The 27,093-nt window shown below is 41.8% G+C and overlaps 1 protein-coding gene across 1 annotated transcript in view; it reads right to left on the reverse strand.

The window, feature by feature from the left end:
• Positions 1-4,926: 4,926 nt before the first annotated feature.
• The window catches only part of raly (RALY heterogeneous nuclear ribonucleoprotein), a 53,596-nt gene continuing 31,429 nt past the window's right edge, over positions 4,927-27,093 (reverse strand). Inside the window, exons 3-8 of the mRNA XM_055160105.1 lie at positions 26,112-26,184; positions 25,296-25,343; positions 18,897-19,054; positions 11,957-12,061; positions 10,472-10,662; positions 4,927-4,965 (exon numbers count right to left, since the gene is read on the reverse strand). Of these exons, the coding sequence (XP_055016080.1) occupies positions 4,927-4,965; positions 10,472-10,662; positions 11,957-12,061; positions 18,897-19,054; positions 25,296-25,343; positions 26,112-26,184 (614 nt within the window). The remainder of the gene's footprint in view (positions 4,966-10,471; positions 10,663-11,956; positions 12,062-18,896; positions 19,055-25,295; positions 25,344-26,111; positions 26,185-27,093) is intronic.

Here is a 27,093-nt window from a genome sequence, read left to right on the forward strand (position 1 = left end):
CTAAACTCCTCACCTAAGGGCCTGTTTACATGAGAACACTTGCGGGTAAAAAAACCCAAAATATTTCATCTGATGTGCCTTTCTGTGACGACGTTTTTGGGGCTTAAAGGTTGTATAGAGGATTTTTTTAAGAGAAATACAGTGACCGTCCTTGTGCGCGTTCAGAATTACTGTTGAAGTTTCCTGTCTAGAGGTAATTTATCGACCGACGCGTCAGTTTTTAGACCCTTCGTCTGTTTCATTCGCACCATCACTGGAAGGAATCTCCAAGAATCACCTCAGTTTAGCTTCGCTCCTTTTCTCCTTCTCTTCTTCTTTCAGCGACCTCAAAAATGGACTTTCTTTTGCGGCGAACTGGTCGTGGATTCTCGTCCACCATCGTGACAAACTTTGTGCGAAATGCGAGGAAACTACAGTTTGAAAACGCCTTTAAGAACCTCTACATAAACCACATAATCCCCACGCGCCGACAAGTCAGTTACACTAGGGAGTTTGATTGACAACCTAACAGCCAATAGAAAATGAAGGAACCTCGTTATCTATTGGCTGATGTTTATCTGTCCTCACTACGTCCACAGTTGATAGATTTTCATTCTTTTTTTTTTTGGTCATCATAATTACAAAGCTGCTGCGTCTCTATAATGGTATTTTAATCTTTCATTGACAATTTGAAACAAAAAAAAAAATCCTCCATACAACCTTTAAAAATGCAAAAATCTGAAACCACCCTCCAGAGTGGAAAAGTCGAATATACTCCACTGTAGCGTTTCCGTCTACACTGCCCAAGACACAAAACTCTGGTCAGATCTGCTCGTGTCGTGCACGTGTTTACGTCACATACATCACCACCGAGCCGCCTGGCATGCATACACAATTGAATTCCACACACTTTTGCTTCACTGTACGCACGCAGATTTCCTCCCGAAAACCCTCGTCTAAACATAGAATAAAAAGTGAAGACGCAATGCTACTTTTGCCTCTTCTTTTCAGACCGTCGTCATATAAACGTAGCCTAAGACCAATAAATTTAGGACTCAAGCCAAGCCAAAAGTCAAGATTATCCCAAAGATCAGAAATCTTGCTTCATCGCAGATTGTGCAGTGGACACTTAAGCTTAAAACACAATACTGTATGTAGCTTGGACTCATTCACTCCACACTTGCTGGTAAGCCGCTACTGTAGCCGCAGCTGCCCTGGGACAAACTGAGGGAAGAGAGAGGCTACCAATCTGTACGATCAACACCACTTTTAGACCAGGGTATGTCTGTCTGTCACTTTGCCTAAGGACAAAGTGACAGTCTTTTCCACTGGTTCTCCACTGGTGTTCCCAAGTCTCCCATCTAAGTCCTAATCTGGCCTGGCTGCTTAACTTCTGAGATCTGATGAGATGTTTTATTGTCATATAGTTCTTGTTAGCTCAACTATGATGGCAAAACTCTGCTCTGGTCTTTGAAAGCTGTGAAAAGTGTTTGTAAACTCATTGCAGTAAATAATTAGGATGATCGGAGTAACTTTGGACCACTGCAAAAAATATATTTCATAAACTAGTTCTTTTTTTTACGTTTTAAAACCGCAAAAAACTGATACAGCTCCTTCGATTTCTTGTCAATATGAACACAGTTTTCTCTTCTTGCTTTTGCTTGTACCGTTTCTTGTCACTAAACCTCCGTATTTTCAGAGCGAGTCCGCAGATGCGCTGATGTCTTCTGCATTCTCCGTCATAAACCTGAGCAGGATTCTCCACACTTCCTCACATGGCTCACAGTCACCAACCCGATGACCAGAGGAACCGTCCCTGTGCTGTCTGCGGTCCTTCTCTTCGGCCCCAGGTGCAGGATCAGCTCCACAGATTTCCATAACTCACGGAGACAGAACAAGACGAGCTTCTGAAGTGATGTGTGGTGATTTTACTGGGGGATAAAATCTGTTTACTGCGGTCATAAATGGAAGACTCCCTTGGCTGCAGTTAAGTCTTTATGAGGAAGTACAGCCGTGAATCCTGTCATATTTGCACTGAGAGACCAAGATTGACAAGCATCTGCATATTGACTTTCTGAGCACAACTTGTAGGAGATTTTAAAGGTGCATTGTGTAACTTTTCTTCATGGAGATGTTCTTGCTTCGTCTGGAATGTTTCACAGTATGGTATCTCCCCCTAGCCTGATTCATCAGCTGGTTTCACTTTGTGGAAACCGTCTGATCTCGCAGCATTAGGATTCATTCGCTCGACGGTAGGCGGGTACTTTTTTATTTTACCAATCACTGCTATTTGGTTGTGACGTATGTAATGCGCCAAATCCTGTAGGAAGAAGGGAGATAATGTCTTTCCCTTTGATAAAATTCACCAAACATTCTCTTTGTTCTGGCTTGAAATCTTCGATCTCGGGAATCGTTGCCAACACAGAATGTGTGACTTCGTCTACATCAGGGGTCTCCAAGCTGTAGGTTGGGAGTAACCAATAGCTCTCCACCCTCTTCAAATTAGGGCAAGGCAAGTTTATTTGTACAGCACAATTCGTACACAAAGCAATTCAAAGTGCTTTACAGAATAAGAAATACACTAAAATCATAATAAAAACAAATAAAAACATAATCATGAAGATTAAAAAAAAAAAAAAAAGAGAGACATAAATTGGAGAGAAGAGTGAGGAATGAAACCTTTCAGTTTTATGCACAGTTAAACAGAAATGTTTTGAGTCTGATTTAAACAGCGTACAGAAGAGTCTGTCTCACATGTTCAGATTTCCAGGTTTTAGCTGCATGAATGAAACTCTGACTCCCCTTGTTAGTCGTGACTCTGGCACCAGCAGGAGTTGGTCCCTGAGCTCCTGAGATGTTTCATATGACACTAACATGTCACAGATGGACTTTGGTGCTCGGCCATGGAGACACTTGTACAAGCAGAGCTGCTTAAAGTCTCTGAGCCACAGGAGCCAGTGCAGAGACCTGAGCACAGGACTATGTGCTCGTACTTCTAGTTCGAGTCAGGACCCGAGCTGCAGCGTTCTGGATATGTTCTGCAGCGTCTCACAGCTCGTTTGGAGAGACAGTGAGCAGAACATTACAGTATCTAACCTACTGGAGACAAACACATGGATAAGTTCTCCAAGTCTGATTTAGACAGTAAACCTTTGATTTTCACTATGTTTTTTAGATGGTAAAAGCTGCAGATGTTATTGATTTGATGTGGCTGTTAAAGTTCAAGTCTGAGTCCATTATTACCCCTGGATTTCTTGCTCACCAAAGGATTTCTGAATCGTAAGTATTGTGCTGAATAACTAAAATTTGATTAAATGAAATGTCTGTTACCATTGTAAATGTGATGAGTATCTTTGTGCACTAATAACTGGACAATAGATCTGTAAATGTTTTACAGCCATCAAACTGTACCGCATCTAATATTATATTTACTCAATTTCTTGCGCGGCTAAAATGAGTGGCTCTCTCTCATTTTTATTCTGAAAAAGTAGCTCCCCCGAGGAAAAATGTTGGAGACCCCGGTCTTCATCTTCATCTTGGCCACTTTGTTTACTGTTGTGTTGTACCACAAAAGGGTCCCAGACCCAGACCTAGTGTATTCTGATTCCTGACCTAGTCACTGGAGAGAAATGAAATTAAGCGGAGGCACTAGGTGGCGCCAGCCTGGCTAATGTCCTTCTACTCTGATGTACAAATACTACAACACAAAACACACTGAGGCACTACAAAACAAAACAAACATCACATCAAACACAACACAACACAACATAACATAACATAGACTACAGCCCCATGGATCATGACCGAAAGGGTTTAGGCTGAAGTAAAAAGTACAATGACAAAATTCCAAGAAAGAAAAGCAGCGTATGAACAGCAAGTTTGCATTTACAATTTCACTTGTGAAAATTACGAAGTTTTGTATTTATGAATCTCTGCATTGGTTTTAAAGTAAAATTTGAAATGCTCAGGGATCGTAGTTGTAAAGAATATAAAGAATTTTATGCATAAAAGACAAATTTGATAAATTTTAGTATTATAAACAGTAAGAATGTTAAGTTTGATGAATAAATTAGCAGATGATGTTAGTGGCATGGAATTAATTGCAATTCAAACTAATTTTTTTTACCTTGCAAGATAAAAGATGGCTAAATTTAAAGCCCTGTTTTGATTTTTTTAGACTCTGATAATCTACAGACTTTTAGAACAAATCGTCAAAAACATGGAAGATCACTCAGACCCATACAAAGACTGTCTAGATGAAGTGTCCTGCACAAAAACACAACCTCAGTCAGCCGTTGTATTGGTTGGAGCTGGGATCAAACCTCCAATCTGTTCTTTCTGTTCTAAGAAAACTTCTGTACAACCCGAGAAAGTATTTGCTCTTGTTTCTTCGTCGTCTGTTAACATCTTTGTGCACTTTCTCTTATGAGCTCACCGTCTGAATATTACTGGAGATGTCTTCACGTCCTCTGGGCCTCCTGCCTGCTCCTGTCTGCACCTGCCTGGTTCTGTGTTGTGTTTTCTTGACCGTGTAACCTGCACCTTAACAAATGACCAATTCTCTCTGCACCTTCAGTCTCACGTTGAGTCTGGTCCTGGAATATTTCATACAATAATGTTTGGTTGAACCTGCGCGCAAACCGTTCAAATAATTCCAGTATAGTGTTTCATATTTGGACTACGAACTTTGTTTTTAATGATTATTCAATTGTGTTACTGTAAATATTGAAACTTGACGGCGCTCTACCTGAATTTTTCGTAAAAACACGGAAAACAGAACTCATTTGCAGTGGTCCAAAGTTGTTCTTCACTTACTTTATGCATCTATTTTCAGAGTTTTGGTGTCACAAGAAAGCCAACCTCAACTAGCATGCTAACAGCGCACTTCCAGATGATCCAGTTTTATGAATTTCTGTTGAGATATAGTGTTAAAAACTCCCTCACCTCTCACGGATGAACTCCAGCTGTCTCTGTTGAGTAGTTTTCCTGAAAAAACAACACAGACTTTAGATGAAATACATTTGACATGATACGATAAATATTTATAAACACTGCGGTTTCCAAAGTACTACACATTGAAGTACTGCACATGCTGTAGTTGTTATAAGCAGGATTTAAATGCTCTGTATCTGATTTGTACGGTCTTGAAACTTTAAAATGGTTTGCAGTAGAGATGGGACAAGATCTCGTGACACAAGATCTCACGAGACAAAATTTCCACGAGATTGCGAACATCTCGTGAGATTTTTTCTCCTAAATTTACCTTTGGCTTGGACAGAAAAAGAGTTTTAAGAAGGTGTAGTTTCAAAAAGCAGTACACAAGCACCACTAAAGGATTACATAAGATAAATAAAAGTAGTGAAGCCAAAATTGTGAAATGGACTGCACTAGGTTATTATTATTATTTATTACAAATTATTTCAAAATCCCGTCTTGTTTTGTTCTCCTGGCCCCAATCTTGTGATGTGTCTCGTCTCGTGAAAATTGTGTCTCGTCCCATCCCTAGTTAGTGGTCCAACTTTATTCCTCATTTTCCTTACTTCTTCATTACTCACCGTGATGAGTTTATAAGCAGTTTTCACAACTTAGGCTACGTTCAGACTGCAGGGCTTAATGCTCCATTCAGATTTTTTTGTGAAATCCAGTTTTTTGCGAGGTCGTTCACATTTCCAATTAAATGCGACTTGTATGTGATCTCCAGTGTCAACTTTAAATGCCCTTAAAGTGTCACTGGAGGACATGACCTGAAGATTTTAAAGTTGCTGTCGAGCCAGAACATGTACATCTTATTTGTTTTAGGGAGGAGATTGAGAAGGACGAGGTCATGACAAATGTATTCAAATTTCAATATTAAAGGTTGTATGGAGGATTTTTTTTGTTTCAAGTTGTCAATGATAGATTATAGAGGTGCAGTAGCCTTGTAATTATGATGACCAAAAAAAAGAGAATAAAAATTCATCAACTCTGGACGTGGTGGGGCTAAACATTTGCCAATAGATAACGACACTGCCTCGTTATCTGTGAGCTGACAGGCTGTCAATCAAACTCCCTACGTTTCTAGTGTAACTGACTTGCCTGCGCGCCGCCGGTACGTGGTTTACGTACGACTGTCACGCAGTCCACAGACGCAAGCGCACAGACGCTGTTTACTCCACCAACGCAACAGTTCTTAGCGGCTTTTTTTGACCTATATCTTCCTCGCAGTTCGCACAAAGTTTGTTGCAATGGCGACAAGAATCCAGGAGCAGTTCGCCGCAAAAGAAAAGTCCGTTTTTGAGGTCGCTGAAAGAAGAAGACAAGGGGAAAAGCAGCGAAGCCAAACTAAGGTGATTCTTGAAGATTCATTCCAGCGATGGCGCAACTGAAGCAGACGCAAGGGTCTAAAGACTGACGCACTGGTCCACAAATTACTCCTGGACAGGAAACTTCTGCTTATTATGAAAACTTACTTTATTTCCAAGAGCGAGACAAACGTTTTTCAGGACACGAAAGCAATATCCTATGTCTGAAAACGTAATTTTCAAGGCAAAGAAAGAGTCCGCTTGCTGCTGCGTGTTGTAGCTAGTTCATTCGCACTGAATCTCCGCGCAACCTTCTCTGCACCCCTTTCCTGCTCCTGTCCCCGCTGCCCGATCCACTCTTCCCCCTGCTCCTCACTTCTCCGGGCACAGAATCTCCGCGCACCCCCTCCCCTCTCCTCTCTCCCTGCTCCCTGCTCCCTGCTCCCTGCTCCCTGCTCCGCTCTTCGTCCGCGAACGAAATGTCCCGCACACCCTCCCCCCGCTCCTCACTTCTCCGTCTTGCCTAACCAACACTGTAGTTAGTTGTTTACAAGTCATGTGCAGCACCGGCTGTAAACAAACCTGTTTCTGGCGTAAGAGAGGAGGGGAGGAGGCGTTTCTACGTAGGAGCTGTAGGGGAGGGGGGGGGGGGTGGTTCACGCATGTGCAACATTTGAAAAAGGACAAACAGTCGCTGGATTTCTCGTTCCTTGGAAAATCCTCTATACAACCTTTAATTAACTCGCTAACCTCGCTTTCCCTCCGTTGATAAGACTCCGAGCCTTCAGAGCTGGAAAATTCTCTTGCATTGTTATCATGGTTGTGGCTTTCCTTCAGTTTCCGCAAACTTCAGGGTAGAATAGTGATGTTTGTTGCTTGTTGATGACCCATATTTTGGATGAACGTGACCTGTCCGTTCAGACTGAAGTCACATGTCAAAAGATCAGATATGTATCGGTTTTAGGAGCACGTATCCAAGTGTCCTGGGTCATTAAAAGATCAGATACAGGTCACATAGGGGTAAAAAAATTGGATTTGGGTCACTTCAGGCTGCAGTCTGAACGCAGCCTCAATCTCTAGAGCAGTTTCTCTTTAAAGCTAACAGCTAACAACAAATAGCATGCTAACACACACTCTCTGGTTATTGGACATTAAAATCCTTCATGATCAAATGCAGACAACTCGCAGCGGACTTATACATCCTGACCGACGTAATTACTCACCGTGATGAGTTTATAAGCAATTTTCACAACTCGCAGAGACCAGAGCTGGGTTTTGCCGTCTCTGTAAAGCTAATAACTAAAAACAACTAGCATGCTAAAACACTCCCTGATTATCAACAATAAAATCCTTCACAATTAACTGCAGACAGCACACAGCGGACTTGTGCATTCTGACCGTCGTGATTATTAACCGTGATGAGTTTATAAGCAATTTTCAGTTTCGCCGTCTCTTTAAAGCTAACGGCTAACAGCAACTAGCATGCTAACACACACTCCCTGATTACTGGACATTAAAATCCTTCATGTTTAAATGCAGACAGCATGCAGCAGCCTTTTTTTGACCTCAAGAGCTGCTTTTACAATTTATCTGTACTGGGGCAAGAAAAAATACGCTCAAACATGTGGACAAAATCAGGTTGTGGTACTTTTAAGTCTTGAACAAGCGCTTGGTCATGACCTCTCCCCCGCCCTCTTTCTCAGTTCGTAAAAACAGAAATGATGTGTTTATAAGGTTGAGCTCTGTAGTTTTTATGCGTTAGAAACTGTCTCCAATCGTTACACTCAATCCAGACTCTCTTACGATGCGATAAAATCTGCTCTTTTCACGTCAACACATCAAAAAAACACGTGTACGTTTGATAACGTTTGAAAACAACAGCGAGTTAAGAGAACAGATTCGAAGTTCATTTCTGTCTCTAATTGGCCTCAAATACCAGAGCTCCAAATGAAACTGTTTTGACCTGGACTGGACTTTTAAGAGGTCAATAAAAATGGAGAACTAATGAGTATGAAAGAAAAGGAGTTGGATGTGGCTCCTGTGGAATTAATGTGGCCGTAAAAGACATATAGACTGAAAGATGAATTGTTTCTTTTAGGAATTGTACCTGGAAAACAATATAACGTGTTTATAGAGGTTTGTTTTCATGAGGCGGAAACATAATGAGGAATTAAATCTAAATGTAAAGCAAAGACGTAAATATACAAGATTTTTACCTGCTGAAATCACTGTGAAAGGTGCATTGCGTAAACTTTCTGGTGCAGGGTCCGTCAAATGCTTTTCTCCATGGAGATGTTATTGCTATGTCTGGAATGTTTCACAGTATGGCATTAAACCAAACAGGTGATGGACCCCCAGCCAAAAAAAATTACACGAAGTACCTTTAAGAAATGAAAAACTACAGTATATTCCGTGCACTGGTGTTGTAGTCAAGATCTCACTAATTGAGACCAAGACCCGTCCAAGATCACAGGGTCCCGAGACCAGGACCAGACTATTACTCTACTACTACTCTGAGGGTCAAGACCAAGATTTTTAAAGGCCGAGACCGAGGCAAGACAAAGACCACGGCCCATCGAGACCAAATCGAGACCAAATCGAGACCATCTTGGTCCTTTTCCACTTTTATTTGTATTTTACAGTTATTTTGGTGCATTCATGTCAATGTTTTATAAATTTGTCTCCATTTTATCAGTCGTCAAGTGTCAGACCTCGAGACCGAGACCAAGACCGATCCAAGCACCGAATCGAAGACCGAGAACAAGACCGAGTCCAAGAGCCTTCGAGACGAGACAAGACCGAGTTCAAGCACCTTCAAGACCGAGACAGACCGAGTCCAAGCCTCGTAGACAAGAGACAAGACCGAGTCCAAGATCCAGACAAGACTGAGACAGACAGACCGAGTCCAAGCGCCGGAGACTGAGACCGAGTCCAAAGACTGAGACAAGACCGAGTCCAAGCACTTCAGACCAGACAGAGACCGAACAAGACCGAGTCCAAAGCACCTTCAAGACCGAGACAAGACCGAGTCCAAGCGCCTTCAGACTGAAGATAAGATCGAGTTCCAAGCATTCTTCAAGACTGAAGACCGAGTCAAGCACCTTCAAGAGAACCAAGAAGACAAGACCCGAAGTCAAGACCGAGACAAGATTCAAGACCTTCAAGACCGAAGACAAGACCAAGACAGTCCAAGCACCTTCAAGACCGAGACAAGACCGCGCCTCAAGAGAGACAAGACCAAGACTTAATCAAAAGTGCACCTTCAAGACCGAGAAAGACCGAGTTCGACCGACAAGCCCGTCAAGAACCGAGACAAGACCGTGTCCAAGCGCCTTCAAGACCGAGATGAGACCAAGTCTAAGCCCCTTCGAGACCGAGACAAGAATGAGTCCAAGCACCTTCAAGACCGAAACAAGACCGAGTCCAAGCACCTTCAAGACCGAGACAAGACCGAGTCCAAGCTTCTTCAAGACTGAGACAAGACCAAGTCCATGTGCCTTCGAGACCGAGACAAGACAGAGTCCAAGCACCTTCAAGACGAGACAAGACTGTGTCCAAGCGCCTTCAAAACCGAGACAAGACCGAGTCCAAGCGCCTTCAAGACTGAGACAAGACCAAGTCCATGTGCCTTCGAGACCGAGACAAGACCCAGTCCAAAAAAAACAAAACAAAAAAACTTGTGTGTGTCTATCTGCAGATTGAGGCTCTGGAAACACAGGTTCAGTTGTGATTGTAGAACATTTTTAAAGCAAAGACTGGAGGATATTTACAGTTCCTTTAAAGATGCACTGTGTAACTTTTTGGTTGTTGGTCTGTCACCTTCTTGTTTCTATAAATATGTCATTGTCCTGCCTGGAATGTTCCACAGTATGACATTAAACATTTCTACTTTACATTTATTCAATTACAGGTGGTTTTTATAGCTCAAAAAAAAACCTAGATAAACAAACATTCTGACTGTGAGCGGGGTCGCCTCTCCACAAATCTGACCTGTAACTTGGTCTGGTTTAGTCTCCATGAAGATAGAAAGGTTTAATGCCACACTGTGAAACATTCCAGACAAAGCAATAACATCTCCATGGAAAAAAAAAAAAAAAAAAAGCATTTGACAGATCTTAGACCAGAAAAGTTACACAATGAGCCTTATGTTTACGTTACAGAAATCACATACGTTGTCATCTTATAATGTATTTCTTTATTTTTCTTTTTACCGTGTGGTTTTCACAGTGGTGAGGCTGCGTGCTGTTATCTGCCTGATCCGTCTCTTCTTCTGATCCTCGTTCTTCTTCGTCTTCACTGTTTAGACTCACGGCTTCATCTTCTGCGTTTGACCCCAACTCCTCCTCTTCCTCCTCAGGCCACGCCCCATCCTCTGACTCAGCGCCGCACCCCTTTCTCGATTCTGTTAAAAGAAACACAGAAAGATGAAAATAAAATGTATACAAGTTTGTCTTATTTAGAAGAGTGGGGTGGGATTAAATAACTCTTCTTCTTCCCACTTCTTATTTGGGCAAATTTCTTGCTATGATTGAATGTCACATGGATAATACTCTTCCACTGTAAAAGAATGTCAGTTGCTTACTTGTCCAAAACTAAATAGCGTATTCTTCAGACTATATATCGCACTTTTTTTCATGCTTTGGGTGGTCCTGAGACTTATACTCCGGTGCGACTTATATATTAAAATGTATGCTCTATCTTGTGTGTCAGTATCTGTTGCTCCTGTTCCTCCTGTACCACTGTCACTTGGCTCTACTGCGCATGTCTCCTGCAGAAAGAGCCTCTGTCCTGTCTGTATCATGTCAGTCGATCGCACCATTACTTCTGCATCACTGAACAATTTAACATTTAAACAAACTTATAAAGACGACTGAGAAAACTGAACACAAATGCCCCCAAAAACAAAATCATATTTGGCAGATTATAAGATGAAAGTAGTGAAATCTGCAACCGAAAACAGTAATTGAGCAGCAGAAAGAAACTTTGGAGTGAGCGAGAAACTTGTGACACCAGAAGGATGCACCATGAAACTTTCCTGAAGTCACTGGATGGATCGACAAAGCCTGAACTTCAGTGACACCGAAACCATCCTGTCAGGATTCAGAAAATAGTTCTAATAATTCTAACTGGAACTGATGCTGAGTCTGACGACAGCGACACAGAAGAGGAAGCGGCGCTCTGTTTACCTCTGGAGGTCGCGGAGTTACTCAGAAGTGACACAGAGGATGAAGAATTGAATGGATTTAGTGATTTGGAGTGAGATGGAGAGTTTGGTAAACTTGTTCTGTTGTTTATGTTATAGTTTATCTGAAGAACTGTTCATATGTGACGTTAACAGTCTGTTGTTCTCTGTTCTAGTGTTATACTAGAACTTGACTTTCAAGATGAAATGTCAGGTCCTGGTCTCTCATTTTATAAAATAAATTTATAGTCCGGTTCGACTTATATCTGTATTTTTCTCCTTCATCACACATTTTTTGGCTGATGCAAATTATACTCCGGGGCGTCTTGCAGTCCGAAAAATACGGTACATAAAAACAATAAAATACAATTTAAATAAATCTCAGTTTATGGACAGGCCTCATGTGAAAGCCAGGAAACTCCAGAATTCCCTCCTTGATGGGCTGAAGGTGCTGGGGTTTAGGTAAAGACCATTCAGATCAAAGAGAGGTATTTTAGTTTTAAACAGCCCTCACCTGTTCCTGTGTTGTGCTCCTCCAGCGTCTCCAGTCGCCCCAGCAGAGCCTCGATGTTGGCCTTGATCTGGGTCAGTTCTGTCTTTATGGCCTGGAGCTCACTGCCTCTCACCACTGCGACAAAAGAGACGGACATTACGACGCTGCGGGGTTTATATGGTCATTTACTCTGTTATAACTCGAGACACCGCACTTTTTGTCTTATCTGAGTAGTTTTTGAGTTAGTTTTTCTCACAGTTAGTACGTTTACACATGACAAAAGGTTCATACTGACAATATTTTAAAATTACTCTTCAAACTCCTCTGTATTTCTGTATTCAGTGGTTTAATGGTCTCCATCAGCGTTCACATGTGTCTTCAGTCTGAGGAGGAGGTGACAGGTTGAGAGGGAAAACAGGCGCTTGGTCACATGACTCCGATCTGCGCTCTGATTGGATAACGGCCTCCAGATGTTTTTGGTAACAATACACCAGGATTATAGTGGAGTAAAAGGAACAAATTATAATAAATATGTCAAGTTAAACATATAGTTCCACTTAGGTTTCAATGTTTTTGTTTTATTTTATGATTGCATATATAAAAACTGAGAGTTTGGATCAGAATACCTTTTCAGAAACACGTAGAAGTGATTCATGTTGAAAAATGAAATGCCCCGCTCAGTTCAAACGGTGCTGTGTGTGAACTGAACTGAACTTGAGTATTTTATTATTACAGTTTCCAGTTTTGAATTCAGCTCAGGTCAGAGTGACACAGAACTTTCAGATGAGTGTCTATATACTTAGACTCGACTAGAACATCTCGCTCATCTGAAAATTCTGATCTGACCATTCCCTTTAAAGGGACAGTCCGGAATTTTGGACATAGGACCTCATTTCTTAGTGGGCCAAAGTGTAAGGCTAAGGATGTTTTTGCGAGGTCGTTCACATTTCCAATTAAATGTTACTTGTATGTGACTCCAGTGTGAACATTAAACGGCCCGAAAGTGTCCCGCATGTGCACTGGAGACACGATGACGTCAATCGCAGCGAGCGTTCTCTGTGTTTATGGAAGTTGTCCAAACATGGACGCAGCATTGAGCACCTGGAGATTTTAAAGTTCCTCTCGTACCGGAGCCAGAACATGAACAACTTACTTGTTTTAAAGAGTAGATTGAGAGGAGAAGGACAAGGTTTTTTAGCCGTGCTTTTTGTGGGACAGCGCAGTGACGTCCACTGAAAGGAACGTGTGGATGTGGAGACGTAGCCAAGAGTGGTGAGTGGTGACGATGATGAGTGGAGTTCATTGACAATTTTCACCTACTTCAGTGCAGAATAGTGACATTTGTGGCTTGTTGATAACGTGTAGGTCGGATGAATGCGTCTTGGCCATTCAGACTGAAGTCGCATGTCAAAAGATCAGATATGTATCGGTTTCAGGACCACATATCCAAGTGTCCTGGGTCACATTTGAAAAAATCGGATCTGTATCTTTCACACTGTCATTAAAAGATCAGATACAGGTCACATAGGGGCCAAAAATCGGATTTGGGTCACTTCAGGCTTCAGTCTGAACGCAGCCTTAGGCTACTGCAGTGACCCAGGACACTTGGATATGTGTCCTGAAACCGATACATATCTGATCTTTTGACATGCGACTTCAGTCTGAACGGCCAAAGCGCATTCATCCACCTACACGTTATCAACAAGCCACAAACGTCACTATTCTGCGCTGAAGTAGGCGAAAATTGTTAATAAACTCCGTGTCACTGAAGCGAAGCACATCACCACTCACCACTCTTGGCTCCGTCTCCACATCCACACGTTCCTTTCAACGGACGTCGCTGTCGCTGTCCCACAAAACACCATGACCAAAAACCTCGTCCTTCTCCTTCTCAATCTCCTCCTTAAAACAAGTAAGTTGTTCATGTTCTGGTTCCGATACAAGAGCAACTTTAAAATCTCCAGGTGCTCGAGGCGCCTCCATGTTTGGACAACTTCCGTAAACACAGAGCAGCTCGCTGCGGTTGACGTCATCGTGTCTCCAGTGCTCATGCAGGACACTTTCGGGCCGTTTAATGTTTCACACTGGAGTCACATACAAGTCACATTTAATTGGAAATGTGAACAACCTCACAAAAACATCAGATTTCACAAAAAAATCTGAATTGAGCATTAAGCCCTGCAGTCTGAACGTAGCCTTAGCAAATTCTCTCGTAAAGTCTGATTCCATAGTTCCTTCTGTAGTGTAGTTGCTATAGTGTATTTATCGGCTTGGGTGGTTTGCGCAATAGGGGATGGTGCAATCTAGCAGCACCTTGCACTTTAAAACATCTAAATTCTCAGCATTAACACCATGTACCTAGCACTTTACATCAAAAAAAAAAAAAAAAAAGAAGAGCACCTTTTTAATGTGTACTTTTGTCCTATGTTTGAGCCCCCCCCCCCCCCCCCCGCTACATTTGTGTAATATAGGACTGAAGCTGCATTTCAAAGCATCACTGTGTTCTGTCAGTGATTTAGACTTTAGACTCCAAACTGCGTGTACTTTTGAGAAATGGTCCACGCCACGTCTTATAATCTTTGAAAACTGTCATTGTTTGACTGGGTTCAGAGGGAGACGAGGCTCACGCACGCACAGCTTGACGGCACATTAAACTGCGAAACGTCTGCAAAGAATTTTAAATGAGTTGGTATGAATTCATTAGAATGAGACCTCTGACCCAAAATGGAGCCCTCCTGTTGAAAATAATATCCTTCAGAAACGTGTGGAGATCCCATGTGCGTATCAAGCGTACAGACGTGTTCAGAAAGCAAAGATTCTCTAGAGTTAAAGAATCCGCTGTTTTCTGATCTGTTATAATGTTGTTTTCTCATCACAAACAGACCTGGAGTTGTGTTTTGTTTCATTCACACAAGTTTAACTCAAATCGTACATATCTTGGCTTGATTCTCAATCAGAAAACACTTTTTTTTCCAACTTGTGATGCCATGTGTTATCACAGGAAGTGCTCAACTGTGTTTTTAAACTTCATACACGTTCATTAAAATCATTTAGATAATTTCAGCCCTAGAATTGGCAATCTACTGAAATAGGTAAAAGAAGCTATGGACTTGAAAAACCATCACTTAATGTCTTAATGGAGTCAATTTTGCGTAATCTCGGACCTTTAAATATTTGCACATCCATAACCCTGGGAGCGTCGGCAGTGATCAGTCGCTGTATTGGACCGTTGTGGTGAAGAGGAGCTGAGCTGAAAGGCAAAGCTTAGGCAAAGATTTACCGCTCAGTCTTCGTTCCTCCCCTCACCTGTGGTCATGAGCTCTGGGTAATGACTGAAAGGACGAGATCACGGATACAAGCGACCGAAATGCGGAGTTTCCTCCGCAGGGTGTCTGGGTGCTCCCTTAGAGATAGAGTGAGGAGCTCAGTCACACGAAAGGAGCTCGGAGTAGAGCCGCTGCTCCTCCACGTCAAGAGGAGCAGCTGAGGTGGCTCAGTCTGTTCCGGATGCCTCCTGGACGACTCCCTCAGGAGGTGTTCTGGGCATGTCCCACCGGGAGGAGGCCTTGGATTTGATGTCATGTCCGAGCTTGAAGCGTATTATTATGTTCCACGTTTCGGACTACACGGATTATTTCCTCATCTTATAAAAATGCTGCTATTTTAATTCATAAAATTTTTAAACATTTGATTTTATGATCTCCTTTTACAAAGGACGTTAACGCATTAATCAAGTATTTATTCAAAACTGGCCTCACCACAACACGACTACCAAACCCACAGGCAGTGATACGACACGGTTATGTATTACAGTGATACTGACGTGGTGATGTATGTATGTATTACAGTGATACTGACGTCGGTGATGTATGTATGTATTACAGTGATACTGACGTGGTGATGTATTGTATGGTATAGTATACTTGACGGCGGTAAAGTATGATTATTCAGTATTATGTGTATGTATACTGTACTGTATAATGTAGTGATACTGACGTGGTGATGTATTACAGTGAATATACAGTGATACTGACGTCAATACGCAGTGATACAAGAAAAACACTGTCATTTAAACCACCAAAGTTCCAAACACAACGAAAAACACTCATATTTACACGTCATCTTGGTGCTGCTTAACCCACTACACCACAGGACATGATGGGGGACAGATGGACAGATGTTGCACCTTTGACTCTGCTGTGCGGGTGGACAGATGTGTGTGGACGATGTGTGACAGATGTTGGGGACAATTGTGTGTGAGGACAGATGTGTGCGGGTGGACAGATGTGTGTGGGACAGATGTGTGTGGGACAGATGTGTGTGGAGGACAGATGTGTGTGGGACAGATGTGTGTGGGTGTGACAGATGTGTGGGGACACAGATGTGTGTGGGTGTGGGACATGTGTACAGATGTGTGTTGTGTGGGGACAGATGTGGAGGACAGATGTGTGGGACAGATGTGTGTGGGGGACAGATGTGTGTGGGACAGATGTTGTGGACAGGATGTGTGTGGACAGATGTGTGTGGAGACAGATGTGTGTGTGTTGGGAAGATGTGTGTGGACAGATGTTGTGACAGATGTGTGTGGGACAGATGTGTGTGGAGGACAGATGTGTGTGGGACAGATGTGTGTGGGACAGATGTGTGTGGACAATGTGTGACAGATGTGTGTGTGTGGGACAGATGTGTGGACATGTGTGTGGGGACAGATGTTGGACAGATGGTGTGTGAGGACAATGTTTGGGACAGATGTTTGTACAGGTGTGGGACAGTGTGTGTGGTGGACAGATGTGTGTGGGACAGATGTTGTGGAACAGATTGTGGACAGATGGGACAGATGTTTTGGACAATGTTGGACAGATGTTTGGAGACAGATGTTTTGAGGACAATGTTTGAGGACAGATGTTGTAGGACAGATGTTTGTGACAGATGTTTTGAGGACAGATGTTTGGAGAACAGATGTTTGGAGACAGATGTTTTTTTTGAGGACAGATGTTTGAGGACAGATGTTTGAGGACAGATGTTTGACAGACAGATGTTTAGGACAGATGAGGACAGATGTTTGGAGATGTTTTGAGGACAGATGTTTGAGACAGAGAGGACAGATGTTGAGACAGATTTTGGGACAGATGTTTGAGGACAGATTTGAGGACAGATGTTTTGAGGACAGACGTTTGAGACAGATGTTTGGAGGACAGATGTTTGGAGGACAGATGTTTGGAGGACAGACAGATGTTTGGAGGACAGATGTTGGAGGACAGATTTGTACCTTTCAGTCGGCTGTGCGGGTACAGATGTTTGGACAGATGTTTGGAGGACAGATGTGTGTGGGACAGATGTTTTGAGGACAGATGTTTGGAGGACAGATGTTTACCTTTCAGTCGGCTGTGCGGTTGGACAGATGTGTTGGACAGATGTTTGGAGGACAGATGTAATTTGGACAGATGTTTTTGAGACAGATGTTTGGAGGACAGATGTTGTACCTTTCAGTCGGCTGTGCGGGTGGACAGATGTTTGGTGTGGACAGATGTTTTTGAGGACAGATGTTTGGAGGACAGATGTTTGTAGGACAGATGTTTGTACTTTTGTGTCGTGACAGATGTTTGGAGGACAGATGTTTTGGGAGATGTTTGACAGATGTTTGGAGGACAGATGTTTGGTGGAGGACAGATGTTTGGAGGACAGATGTTTTGAGGACAGATGTGTGACAGATGTTTGGTCACAGATGTTTGGACAGATGTGGACAGATGTTGGATGTTTTGGAGGACAGATGTTTGTTGTAGACAGATGTTTGGAGGACAGATGTTGAGGACCTTTCAGGGCTGTGCGGGTGGACAGATGTTTGGAGACAGATGTTTGGAGGACAGATGTTTGGAGGACAGATGTTGTGAGACAGATGTTTGGAGACAGATGTTTGACAGATGTTTGGAGGACAGATGTTTGGAGGACAGATGTTTGGAGGACAGATGTTTGGAGGACAGATGTTTGGAGGACAGATGTTTGGAGGACAGATGTTTGGAGGACAGATGTTTGGTGGACAGATGTTTGAGACAGATGTTTGGAGGACAGATGTTTGGAGACAGATGTTGTACCTTTCAGTCGGCTGTGCGGGTGGACAGATGTTTGGACAGATGTTTGGAGGACAGATGTTTGGAGACAGATGTTTGGAGGACAGATGTTGTACCTTTCAGTCGGCTGTGCGGGTGGACAGATGTTTGGACAGATGTTTGACAGATGTTTGGACAGATGTTTGGAGGACAGATGTTGTACCTTTCAGTCGGCTGTGCGGGTGGACAGATGTTTGGAGGACAGATGTTTGAGGACAGATGTTTGGAGGACAGATGTTGTACCTTTCAGTCGGCTGTGCGGGTGGACAGATGTTTGGAGGACAGATGTTTTGAGGACAGATGTTTGGAGGACAGATGTTGTACCTTTCAGTCGGCTGTGCGGGTGGACAGATGTGGACAGATGTTTGGAGGACAGATGTTTGGAGGACAGATGTTTGGAGGACAGATGTTTGGAGGACAGATGTTGGACAGATGTTTGGAGGACAGATGTTTGGAGGACAGATGTTGTACCTTTCAGTCGGCTGTGCGGGTGGACAGATGTTTGGAGGACAGATGTTTGGAGGACAGATGTTTGGAGGACAGATGTTTGGAGGACAGATGTTGTACCTTTCAGTCGGCTGTGCGGGTGGACAGATGTTTGGAGGACAGATGTTTGGAGGACAGATGTTTGGAGGACAGATGTTTGCAGATGTTTGGAGGACAGATGTTTGGAGGACAGATGTTTGGAGGACAGATGTTTGGAGGACAGATGTTTGGAGGACAGATGTTTGGAGGACAGATGTTTGGAGGACAGATGTTTGGAGGACAGATGTTGTACCTTTCAGTCGGCTGTCGGTGGACAGATGTGTGGACAGATGTTTGGAGGACAGATGTTTGGAGGACAGATGTTGTACCTTTCAGTCGGCTGTGTGGGTGGACAGTGGAGCTCCTCAGTATTTTCATGGGGAGACCTTTGACCCGGTGGAGCAGGGGCAGGGCTCGGGGACGTTTGACCGGGACCACAGGCACCACCCGGGGAACGGGAGACACACGACTGCGGTACTCGAATAACCTACAGGCAGAGGGACCATGAACGCACCACGACACAACAGACACAGATAAATGTAAAATAAAATGAATAAAATAAGAGATTTGCATGAGGCTGATTCTGATTTTCTGATCGAATAATTCACCAAAACATCAAATTATAACGACGTGTCCATCATCTCTAATGTTTTTTGTAATAAATAATCAGTGTTGGGGAGTAACAGATTACATGTACCGGAGTTATGTAATCAGAGTACAAATTATGAGTAACTGTATTCAGTTACAGTTACTGTTTCAGTGAGTGGTAATTGGATTACAGTTACTTTGTTGAAATAAATGGATTACATGACGGTATTTTCTGGTTTTCACATTTTGGGCTAAACCAGGACTAAAGCAAGACTAAACCAGAACTAAACCAGGACTAAACCAGGACTTTAAAACCAGGACTAAACCAGGACTAAACCAGGTCTAAAAGAAGGACTAAACCAGGTCTAAAACCAGGACTAAAGCAGGACTAAACCAGAACTAAGACCAGGACTAAACCAGGACTAAACCAGGATTAAACCAGGTCTAAAAGAAGGACTAAAGCAGAACTAAACCAGGACTAAACCAGGTCTAAACCAGGTCTAAACCAGGACTAAACCAGGATTAAACCAGGTCTAAAAGAAGGACTAAACCAGGACTAAACCAGGTCTAAACCAGGACTAAACCAGGATTAAACCAGGTCTAAACCAGGACTAAACCAGGATTAAACCAGGTCTAAAAGAAGGACTAAACCAGGTCTAAAACCAGGACTAAAGCAGGACTAAACCAGGTCTAAAACCAGGATAAACCAAGTCTAAAAGAAGGACTAAACCAGGTCTAAAACCAGGACTAAAGCAGGACTAAACCAAGACTAAACCAGGACTAAACCAGGTCTAAAACCAGGATAAACCAAGTCTAAAAGAAGGACTAAACCAGGTCTAAAACCAGGACTAAAGCAGGACTAAACCAAGACTAAACCAGGACTAAACCAGGTCTACAACCAGGACTAAACCAGGACTAAACCAGGTCTAAACCAGGACTAAACCAGGTCTAAACCAGGTCTAAACCAGGACTAAACCAGGTCTAAACAATATGACACCTAACAGTAGAGTGAACATAATTGAAGGCAGCAGTGTCTCATATATAAATCATTTCTCTCTCAATAATATTTTTTATATGTTTAAATAAAGACTGGGCTTTTTATTTTCTTTTAACAGACAATTATGTTATGATTTCCTGGTCTTTGCTTCTCTACACCAAACAGTTGCTTATTCATGGAGACTTGGGCTCAACAGAGAATTTGAAGAGAACAAGAATTTTCAGGACGTGGTTGTTACATTCATGTAGTTTTAAAAAGCACAACAATATCAAGTAATTCAAAGTATTCAGATTACGTTACTCACTTTAAGTAATTTAATGGATTACATTACAAACAACATTTTGGGGTATGTAATCTGTAATCTGTAAGAGAATACATTTTAAAAGTCACCTTCCCAACACTGTAAATAATAAATCAGCATTGTAGTTATTATCAGTTAAAGTTGTATTTGATTCCAAGGGACACAGATATTGTAGCTCATGTTTGTAACTCAAAAAACAAATCTTACGCTTCCTTCCACTTACAGTCTCCTTTTGCTTTTGAATAAAACCTGTACGAGGCTTTTCAGGAGTCCACAGAGCGTCCGAGTGGAGATTATGGAGATGTACTGCTCCTGTCAGAACGGGATCAGGACAAACCCACCGACACAAAACTCCAAATCCTCTTCTCTGAAAAATGACGTTTGATACTTCCCATTGCTCCAAGAGTCAGGTGCAGTTTGAAACAACGTCATAAACTATTCCGATATTAAAGGTTGTATAGAGGATTTTCCAAGGAACGAGAAATCCAGCGACTGTTTGTCCTTTTTCAAATGTTGCGCATGCGTGAAACCACCCCCCCTCCCCTACAGCTCCTACGTAGAAACACCTCCTCCCTCCTCCTCTTTACGCCAGAAACAGGTTTGTTTACAGCCGGTGCTGCACATGACTTGTAAACAACTAACTACAGTGTTGGTTAGGCAAGACGGAGAAGTGAGGAGCGGGAGAGAGAGGAGAGGGGAGCGGCGCGGAGATTCCGTGCCCGGAGAAGTGAGGAGCAGGGGAAGAGCGGATCGGGCAGCGGGGAGACAGGAGCAGGAAAGGGGAGCAGAGAAGGTTGCGCGGAGATTCAGTGCGAATGAACTAACTACAACACGCAGCAGCAAGCGGACTCTTTCTTTGCCTTGAAAATTACGTTTTCAGACATAGGATATCGCTTTCGTGTCCTGAAAAACGTTTGTCTAGCTCTTGGAAATAAAGTACGTTTTCATAATAAGCAGAAGTTTCCTGTCCAGGAGTAATTTGTGGACCAGTGCGTCAGTCTTTAGACCCTGCGTCTGCTTCAGTCGCGCCATCGCTGGAATGAATCTATCAAGAATCACCTTAGTTTGGCTTCGCTGCTTTTCCCCTTGTCTTCTTCTTTCAGCGACCTCAAAAACGGACTTTCTTTTGCGGCGAACTGCTCCTGGATTCTTGTCGCCATTGCAACAAACTTTGTGCGAACTGCGAGGAAGATATAGGTCAAAAAAAAAGCCGCTAAGAACTGTTGCGTTGGTGGAGTAAACAGCGTCTGTGCGTCTTGCGTCTGTGGACTGCGTGACAGTCGTACGTAAACCACGTACCGGCGGCGCAGGCAAGTCAGTTACACTAGAAACGTAGGGAGATTGATTGACAGCCTGTCAGCTCACAGATAACGAGGCAGTGTCGTTATCTATTGGCAAATGTTTAGCCCCACCACGTCCAGAGTTGATGAATTTTTATTCTCTTTTTTTTGGTCATCATAATTACAAGGCTACTGCACCTCTATAATCTATCATTGACAACTTGAAACAAAAAAAAATCCTCCATACAACCTTTAATGTAGTGCTATGAAAGAATTCTTTTTAGACATTTTTTTGAGGACATTATTAATATCTGCCAGTCTCGATCTGGTCCGCATTTGTATTCGCAGGACGTCTCCATGTTGAGTGTCACGTTCAGTTGTTAAAATGGACCTGTAGGTTTATAGTTTTACTTTCTCCTTTTGTGGTTTGAAAATCTGGTGTCGCAGATTAAAGCGCATAGGCCCAGTGTTTTCTTTTCTACGGTGATATGGGAGGAGATCACGCCTATGCACACAGTACTTAATCATATAAAATTTATGATATTTGCAAAGCGAAAAGTACAAAATCATGTACAAATTATGCTCAATAATACACCACTAGAAAGAGTCTTTCAAAATATTTTTTTAGGAATAACCATAGATCATAATTTAAACTGGAAATCACACATAAATACAATTAGGAACAAACTATCCAAAGTGATCGCAATTATATATAAATATAGATATACCCTAGATAAAAACAGTCTTTTTATTATATATAACTCGCTGGTAATGCCCGACATAACCTACGGTATTGAGATTTGGGGCAATACATATAAGACGAATACAAAGCCAATCTTTACCCTACAAAAAAAGGCAATAAGAGCATCACATTATCAACTTATAACGAACCAACCAATGTGTTATTTATAAACCTTCAAACGCTGAAATTTTATGATTTAGTCGACCTTTACACTCTTAAAAATCATGTTCAAAGTAAACAACAATCTCCTGTCGAAATCGTTACAGAACATGTTCAAAATCCGAAAGAGCCGATATGAGCTCAGAGGCACGACCGTGTTTATTAAAAAGAAAATCAGAACAAACATTATGAAATTTTGTAAATCTGTTAAAGGGGTGGAGCTCTGGAACAACTGTACAGAAAACCTCAAATTGTGCACCACTTTCTTTCACTTCATAAAGAAGTTTAAATGTTTAACTCTGGACAGATACATGAAATATGAGACTTAGTTTGTGCTGTAGAACTTTGTTGTTCTGTTACTGATTAGTTTGTTTCTTCCTGCTGTATTTTTGAAGATGAACTGGTGTCAAGATGAAGCTCTGACAAAGGAATAAAGGGTAAAGGCAGAATAAGCTTAAGCTTCAGCCTGCACCTTTTCGGTCTGTATATGTTAAATATGACTGTTTATGAATTAAAGTCAAAATATACCTGTGACCGAAATAAATAAATAAATAAATTAAATATGAGGATAGATTTGAAAGTTCTTTTATTGGTTTATAAAGGTCTTAGTCCTATTTATTTATCTGATCTGCTTTATCATATGAGCCTCTCGGACTCTCAGGTCCTCAGGAAGTCAGTCGTCTTTAAACTGTCCCAAGAGTCCAAACCAAAACCCACGGTGAGGCGTCATTCAGCTTTTACGACCCCCGTTTGTGGAACAGTCGACCTGAGCATCTGACGTCCGCTGCGAGTGTTCATATTTTTTTTAAAGTAAACTCAAAACATATCTTTTTTAATTTAGCTTTTAATTGAAACTTTTACCTGTTTTAACTTCATCTCAAATGTATGAAAAGTGCTATAGAAATAAAGTTTGATTGATTGATTGATATGGTGACGTCGTATGGTGATGTCAGTGTTGAACCTGTGTGTGTTTTAACTTCTTAGGTTCTTTTTAAAGACAATGCAGTGAAGTGTATTTACCTTGTTGACATGTTTCGGCTGCTGGTTTGTTGGCTTCATTGACAGCCACAATAAGACCACAGGAACATAGTCACACTACCAAACATCAGAGGCATAACCGAACCCATCCAGAGACCCATGAACACAACATAAGCACTGAAGTAAAACCAGACACAAAACTCCGCCAACAGCTCGTACACCCCAAGGACAAAACCCCACAAGAACAAAAATGCAACACCATCTACGAAATCCAATGCAAATCATGCAGTAAATCAGGGGTGTCAAACTCATTTTGGTCCGGGGGCCGAATCCAACCTACTTTGATCCCAAAGGGGCCGGATCAGAAAACTCATGTCATATAAACCCCAAAAACAGCAATAAGTTCAAATATTTGTGCAGAGAAACACAAATCTATTACAGAAATCTGTTTTAACTGATGAACTGTTTCTTTTACAAAATATTATAATATTATGTAGAAACCTGAAACTTTAAGATAAATGCAATTTCAACACAATGTTTTAACATGAACTTGTATGTAAATAGGAATAAGTTCATTTTTGTTGTAAAATCCTGCACTCGGCTCCACTTTTCTCATGTTGGACATTTTTCTGATGAGGGTGTCACGGTCAACAGTCAAAACGATCGTCCTTTAAGAGCGTTTGGAAAGAGACAAGTCTTCATTTGTGCTGCTCTGGTGGGAGGGGCCACGTACAGAGACACTGGAGACGCTGCTGTGATAAACACCGCAGAAAATTAACCAATATTTTAATAGAAAATATAATTAAAATATTTTAGTAGAAAATCAGCCGAGGGCCAGATTAAAGGTCTTAGGAGGGCTGGATCTGGCCCCCGGGCCTTATTTTGACACCTGTGCAATAAATCATACGTAGGGGAAACAGGCCGGGCATTTCACATCCGAAAAAAGGAACACCAAAAGGAAACATCAGGGAGACTCACCAGAACACAAAAAGATAAAGCAGAACAGGAAAACCTAAAATCCACCATATCAGACAGTGTAAAAAGAACAACCACATTATGGATCTGGACGGGGCTCGGGTCATTGGATCAGAAAACAACAAGTTCAAACGCTGGATCAAGGAGGTCATTGAAATCAGGAAACGAGGCACGGACAGCATTAACCGTGATGACGGAGCGTTCCTCCTTTCACACACCTGGGACACCCTCCTCCAGAGACTCTCCACCGGGCGACGGGAGGCGTGGTCAGTCTGAGCCACCTGCAGGTCCATCAGGTCTGACCACGCCCACAGGAAGTAACAACAGCTGATATACGACACGTCACCACCAACACCGAGGACACTTCTGAAGATGTAGCAGCCGAAACATGTCAACAAGGTAAACACACTTTACTGCATGTCTTTAAAAAGAACCTAAGACGTTAAAGTACATAAGAAGACAAAATGAACATCATTGGCTGTGTGTGTTTTAGTTTTATTTATTTTATTTCTTCATTTATTTTAGTTATACCACACGAGTTACAGTGGTGATACTTTCAGATCACTTTCACTTCTGTCCCTCTGTGGCACCTGTGCACCCTGTGGTCTCCCATCCCAGGACTGCCCAGGTCCAGTCCCGTTCAGCTCCTGAGATCCGACCACATCGGACTTTGTGGTGTTCTGTGTGTGAACAGAAAAGTGATCTCACCTGTCGTAGAAGTCTTCCCTGTAGAAGTCGTAGTCCAGCTCATATCCACTGCACAAAAACAAACACAAACATAAACACACAAACACCACAGGCTTTATCAGATATTATTATTTTTTTTATCTCCCAGACCAAAAATCACAACAGTTGCTTTCATATTTTAGAGAAGAAAGTTCTGATGAAACATGAACCAACCTGTTACCAACTATTATTATTTTATTTCTTTTTATTTTTGACCAGTGGTGATTCTGTGGCTGGACAGGATACACATACAAAAATGTTATGAGATGTTTAAAATTGTAAAATTGTTGTTTTCTATCTCCTGGTTTATGCTCCCAGACATCACTTCATTTAGTGTCTGACTCCCTCTATTGGTGGCACAAACTGAATATTTGGTCTAGAAAATTTATAAGCCTTTTGGCCCAAAAACTGAAAAAAAAAAAAATAAAATAAAAAAAAAATAAAAAAATAAATAAATAATAATAATAATAATAATAATAATAATAATAATAATAATAATAATAATAATAATAATAATACTTTTAACTACTACACTAATTTGCTACTAATAAATAAATAAATAAATAAATAAATAAATAAATAAATAAGGCTTTTATCTTTTTAAACTATGGACACTTTTGCAGAAAAAAAAAAAAAAAAGAAAACATGTCCTTAAAGAGAGTGGGGCTTGTAACTAAGGAAAAAGTTATTTGTCTTCTTAATTTTGTTTTACCATCAAGAAAGTAATAATACTATAATAGAACATAAGACTAAATTAATTAATTTTATGGCCGACAGAATCTACATCGTGACATTTACCTGTAGAGAGACGCAGCGCTCCTCTTCAGTGCTTTGGCTCGACTCGGTCTGGGCTCTCCGGCCATGTTGATGTCTGAAAGAAAAAAACACACAAATAAAATAAAACTAACACAATATGTAGATTTAAAAAAAAGTTACGTGTTGTTGCTTTTTCTACATGTTCTTTTATTTAACCGTTTTGATCTTTTGGTTATAAAAAAAATAAAAATAAAAATCCCAAAAAGTTCATCATGCTGCACAGAAACATTCAATCCAGCTCCACTATCAGTGCACTTCCGTTTTCTTACCACTAGAGGGCACTGCTGCAACATGTTTACAGGGCATTTCAACTGGAGCACTTCTGACGTGGCCTTGTTCAGTCGAGTTTATGGCCAAGAACCGTGAGAGATTATTTTACAAATCAGGTAATACTTGCATATACACACTGTGACGGCATGTTTCATAATCCACAGATAAAAACTGGAATGATTTCAGTAGATCTTTGTCAGGAATACCTCAAAATAGGATTATCATAAACGGTGCATGTTTTAGGTCGATACTGACACAGGGAGAACATACAAACTCCACACAGAACCTTTGACCTTCTGGCCGTGAGGCGTATGAGCTATCAACTTTTCCTTTAAAGTGCCTATTAGAGGTTAGACTACTAATTTTACTAATCATTTTGTTAAAACTATGACATTTTTTTTCCAAGTTTGGCAAGATCTTAGGTTTATAATTTAACTTCCCAAGTGAAATGATTCTGCGCTCTGTAAGTGTAACCTAGAAACTGAGCCAAAACTACAACATCCATTCATTTTCTTCTGCTTATCTGGGGCCGGGTCGCAGGGGGCAGCAGTCTAAGCAGGGACTCCCAGACTTCCTTCACCCCAGACACTTCCTCCAGCTCCTCTGAGGTGGACCCCGAGGTGTTCCCAGGCCAGTCCTGAGACATAGTCCCTCCAGCGTGTCCTGGGTCTTCCCCGGGGCCTCCTCCCAGTGG

The sequence above is a fragment of the Boleophthalmus pectinirostris genome, unplaced genomic scaffold (assembly GCF_026225935.1).
Source record: "Boleophthalmus pectinirostris isolate CB_2022bp ecotype Guang Dong unplaced genomic scaffold, ASM2622593v1 HiC_scaffold_3, whole genome shotgun sequence".
Classification (NCBI taxonomy): domain Eukaryota; kingdom Metazoa; phylum Chordata; class Actinopteri; order Gobiiformes; family Gobiidae; genus Boleophthalmus; species Boleophthalmus pectinirostris.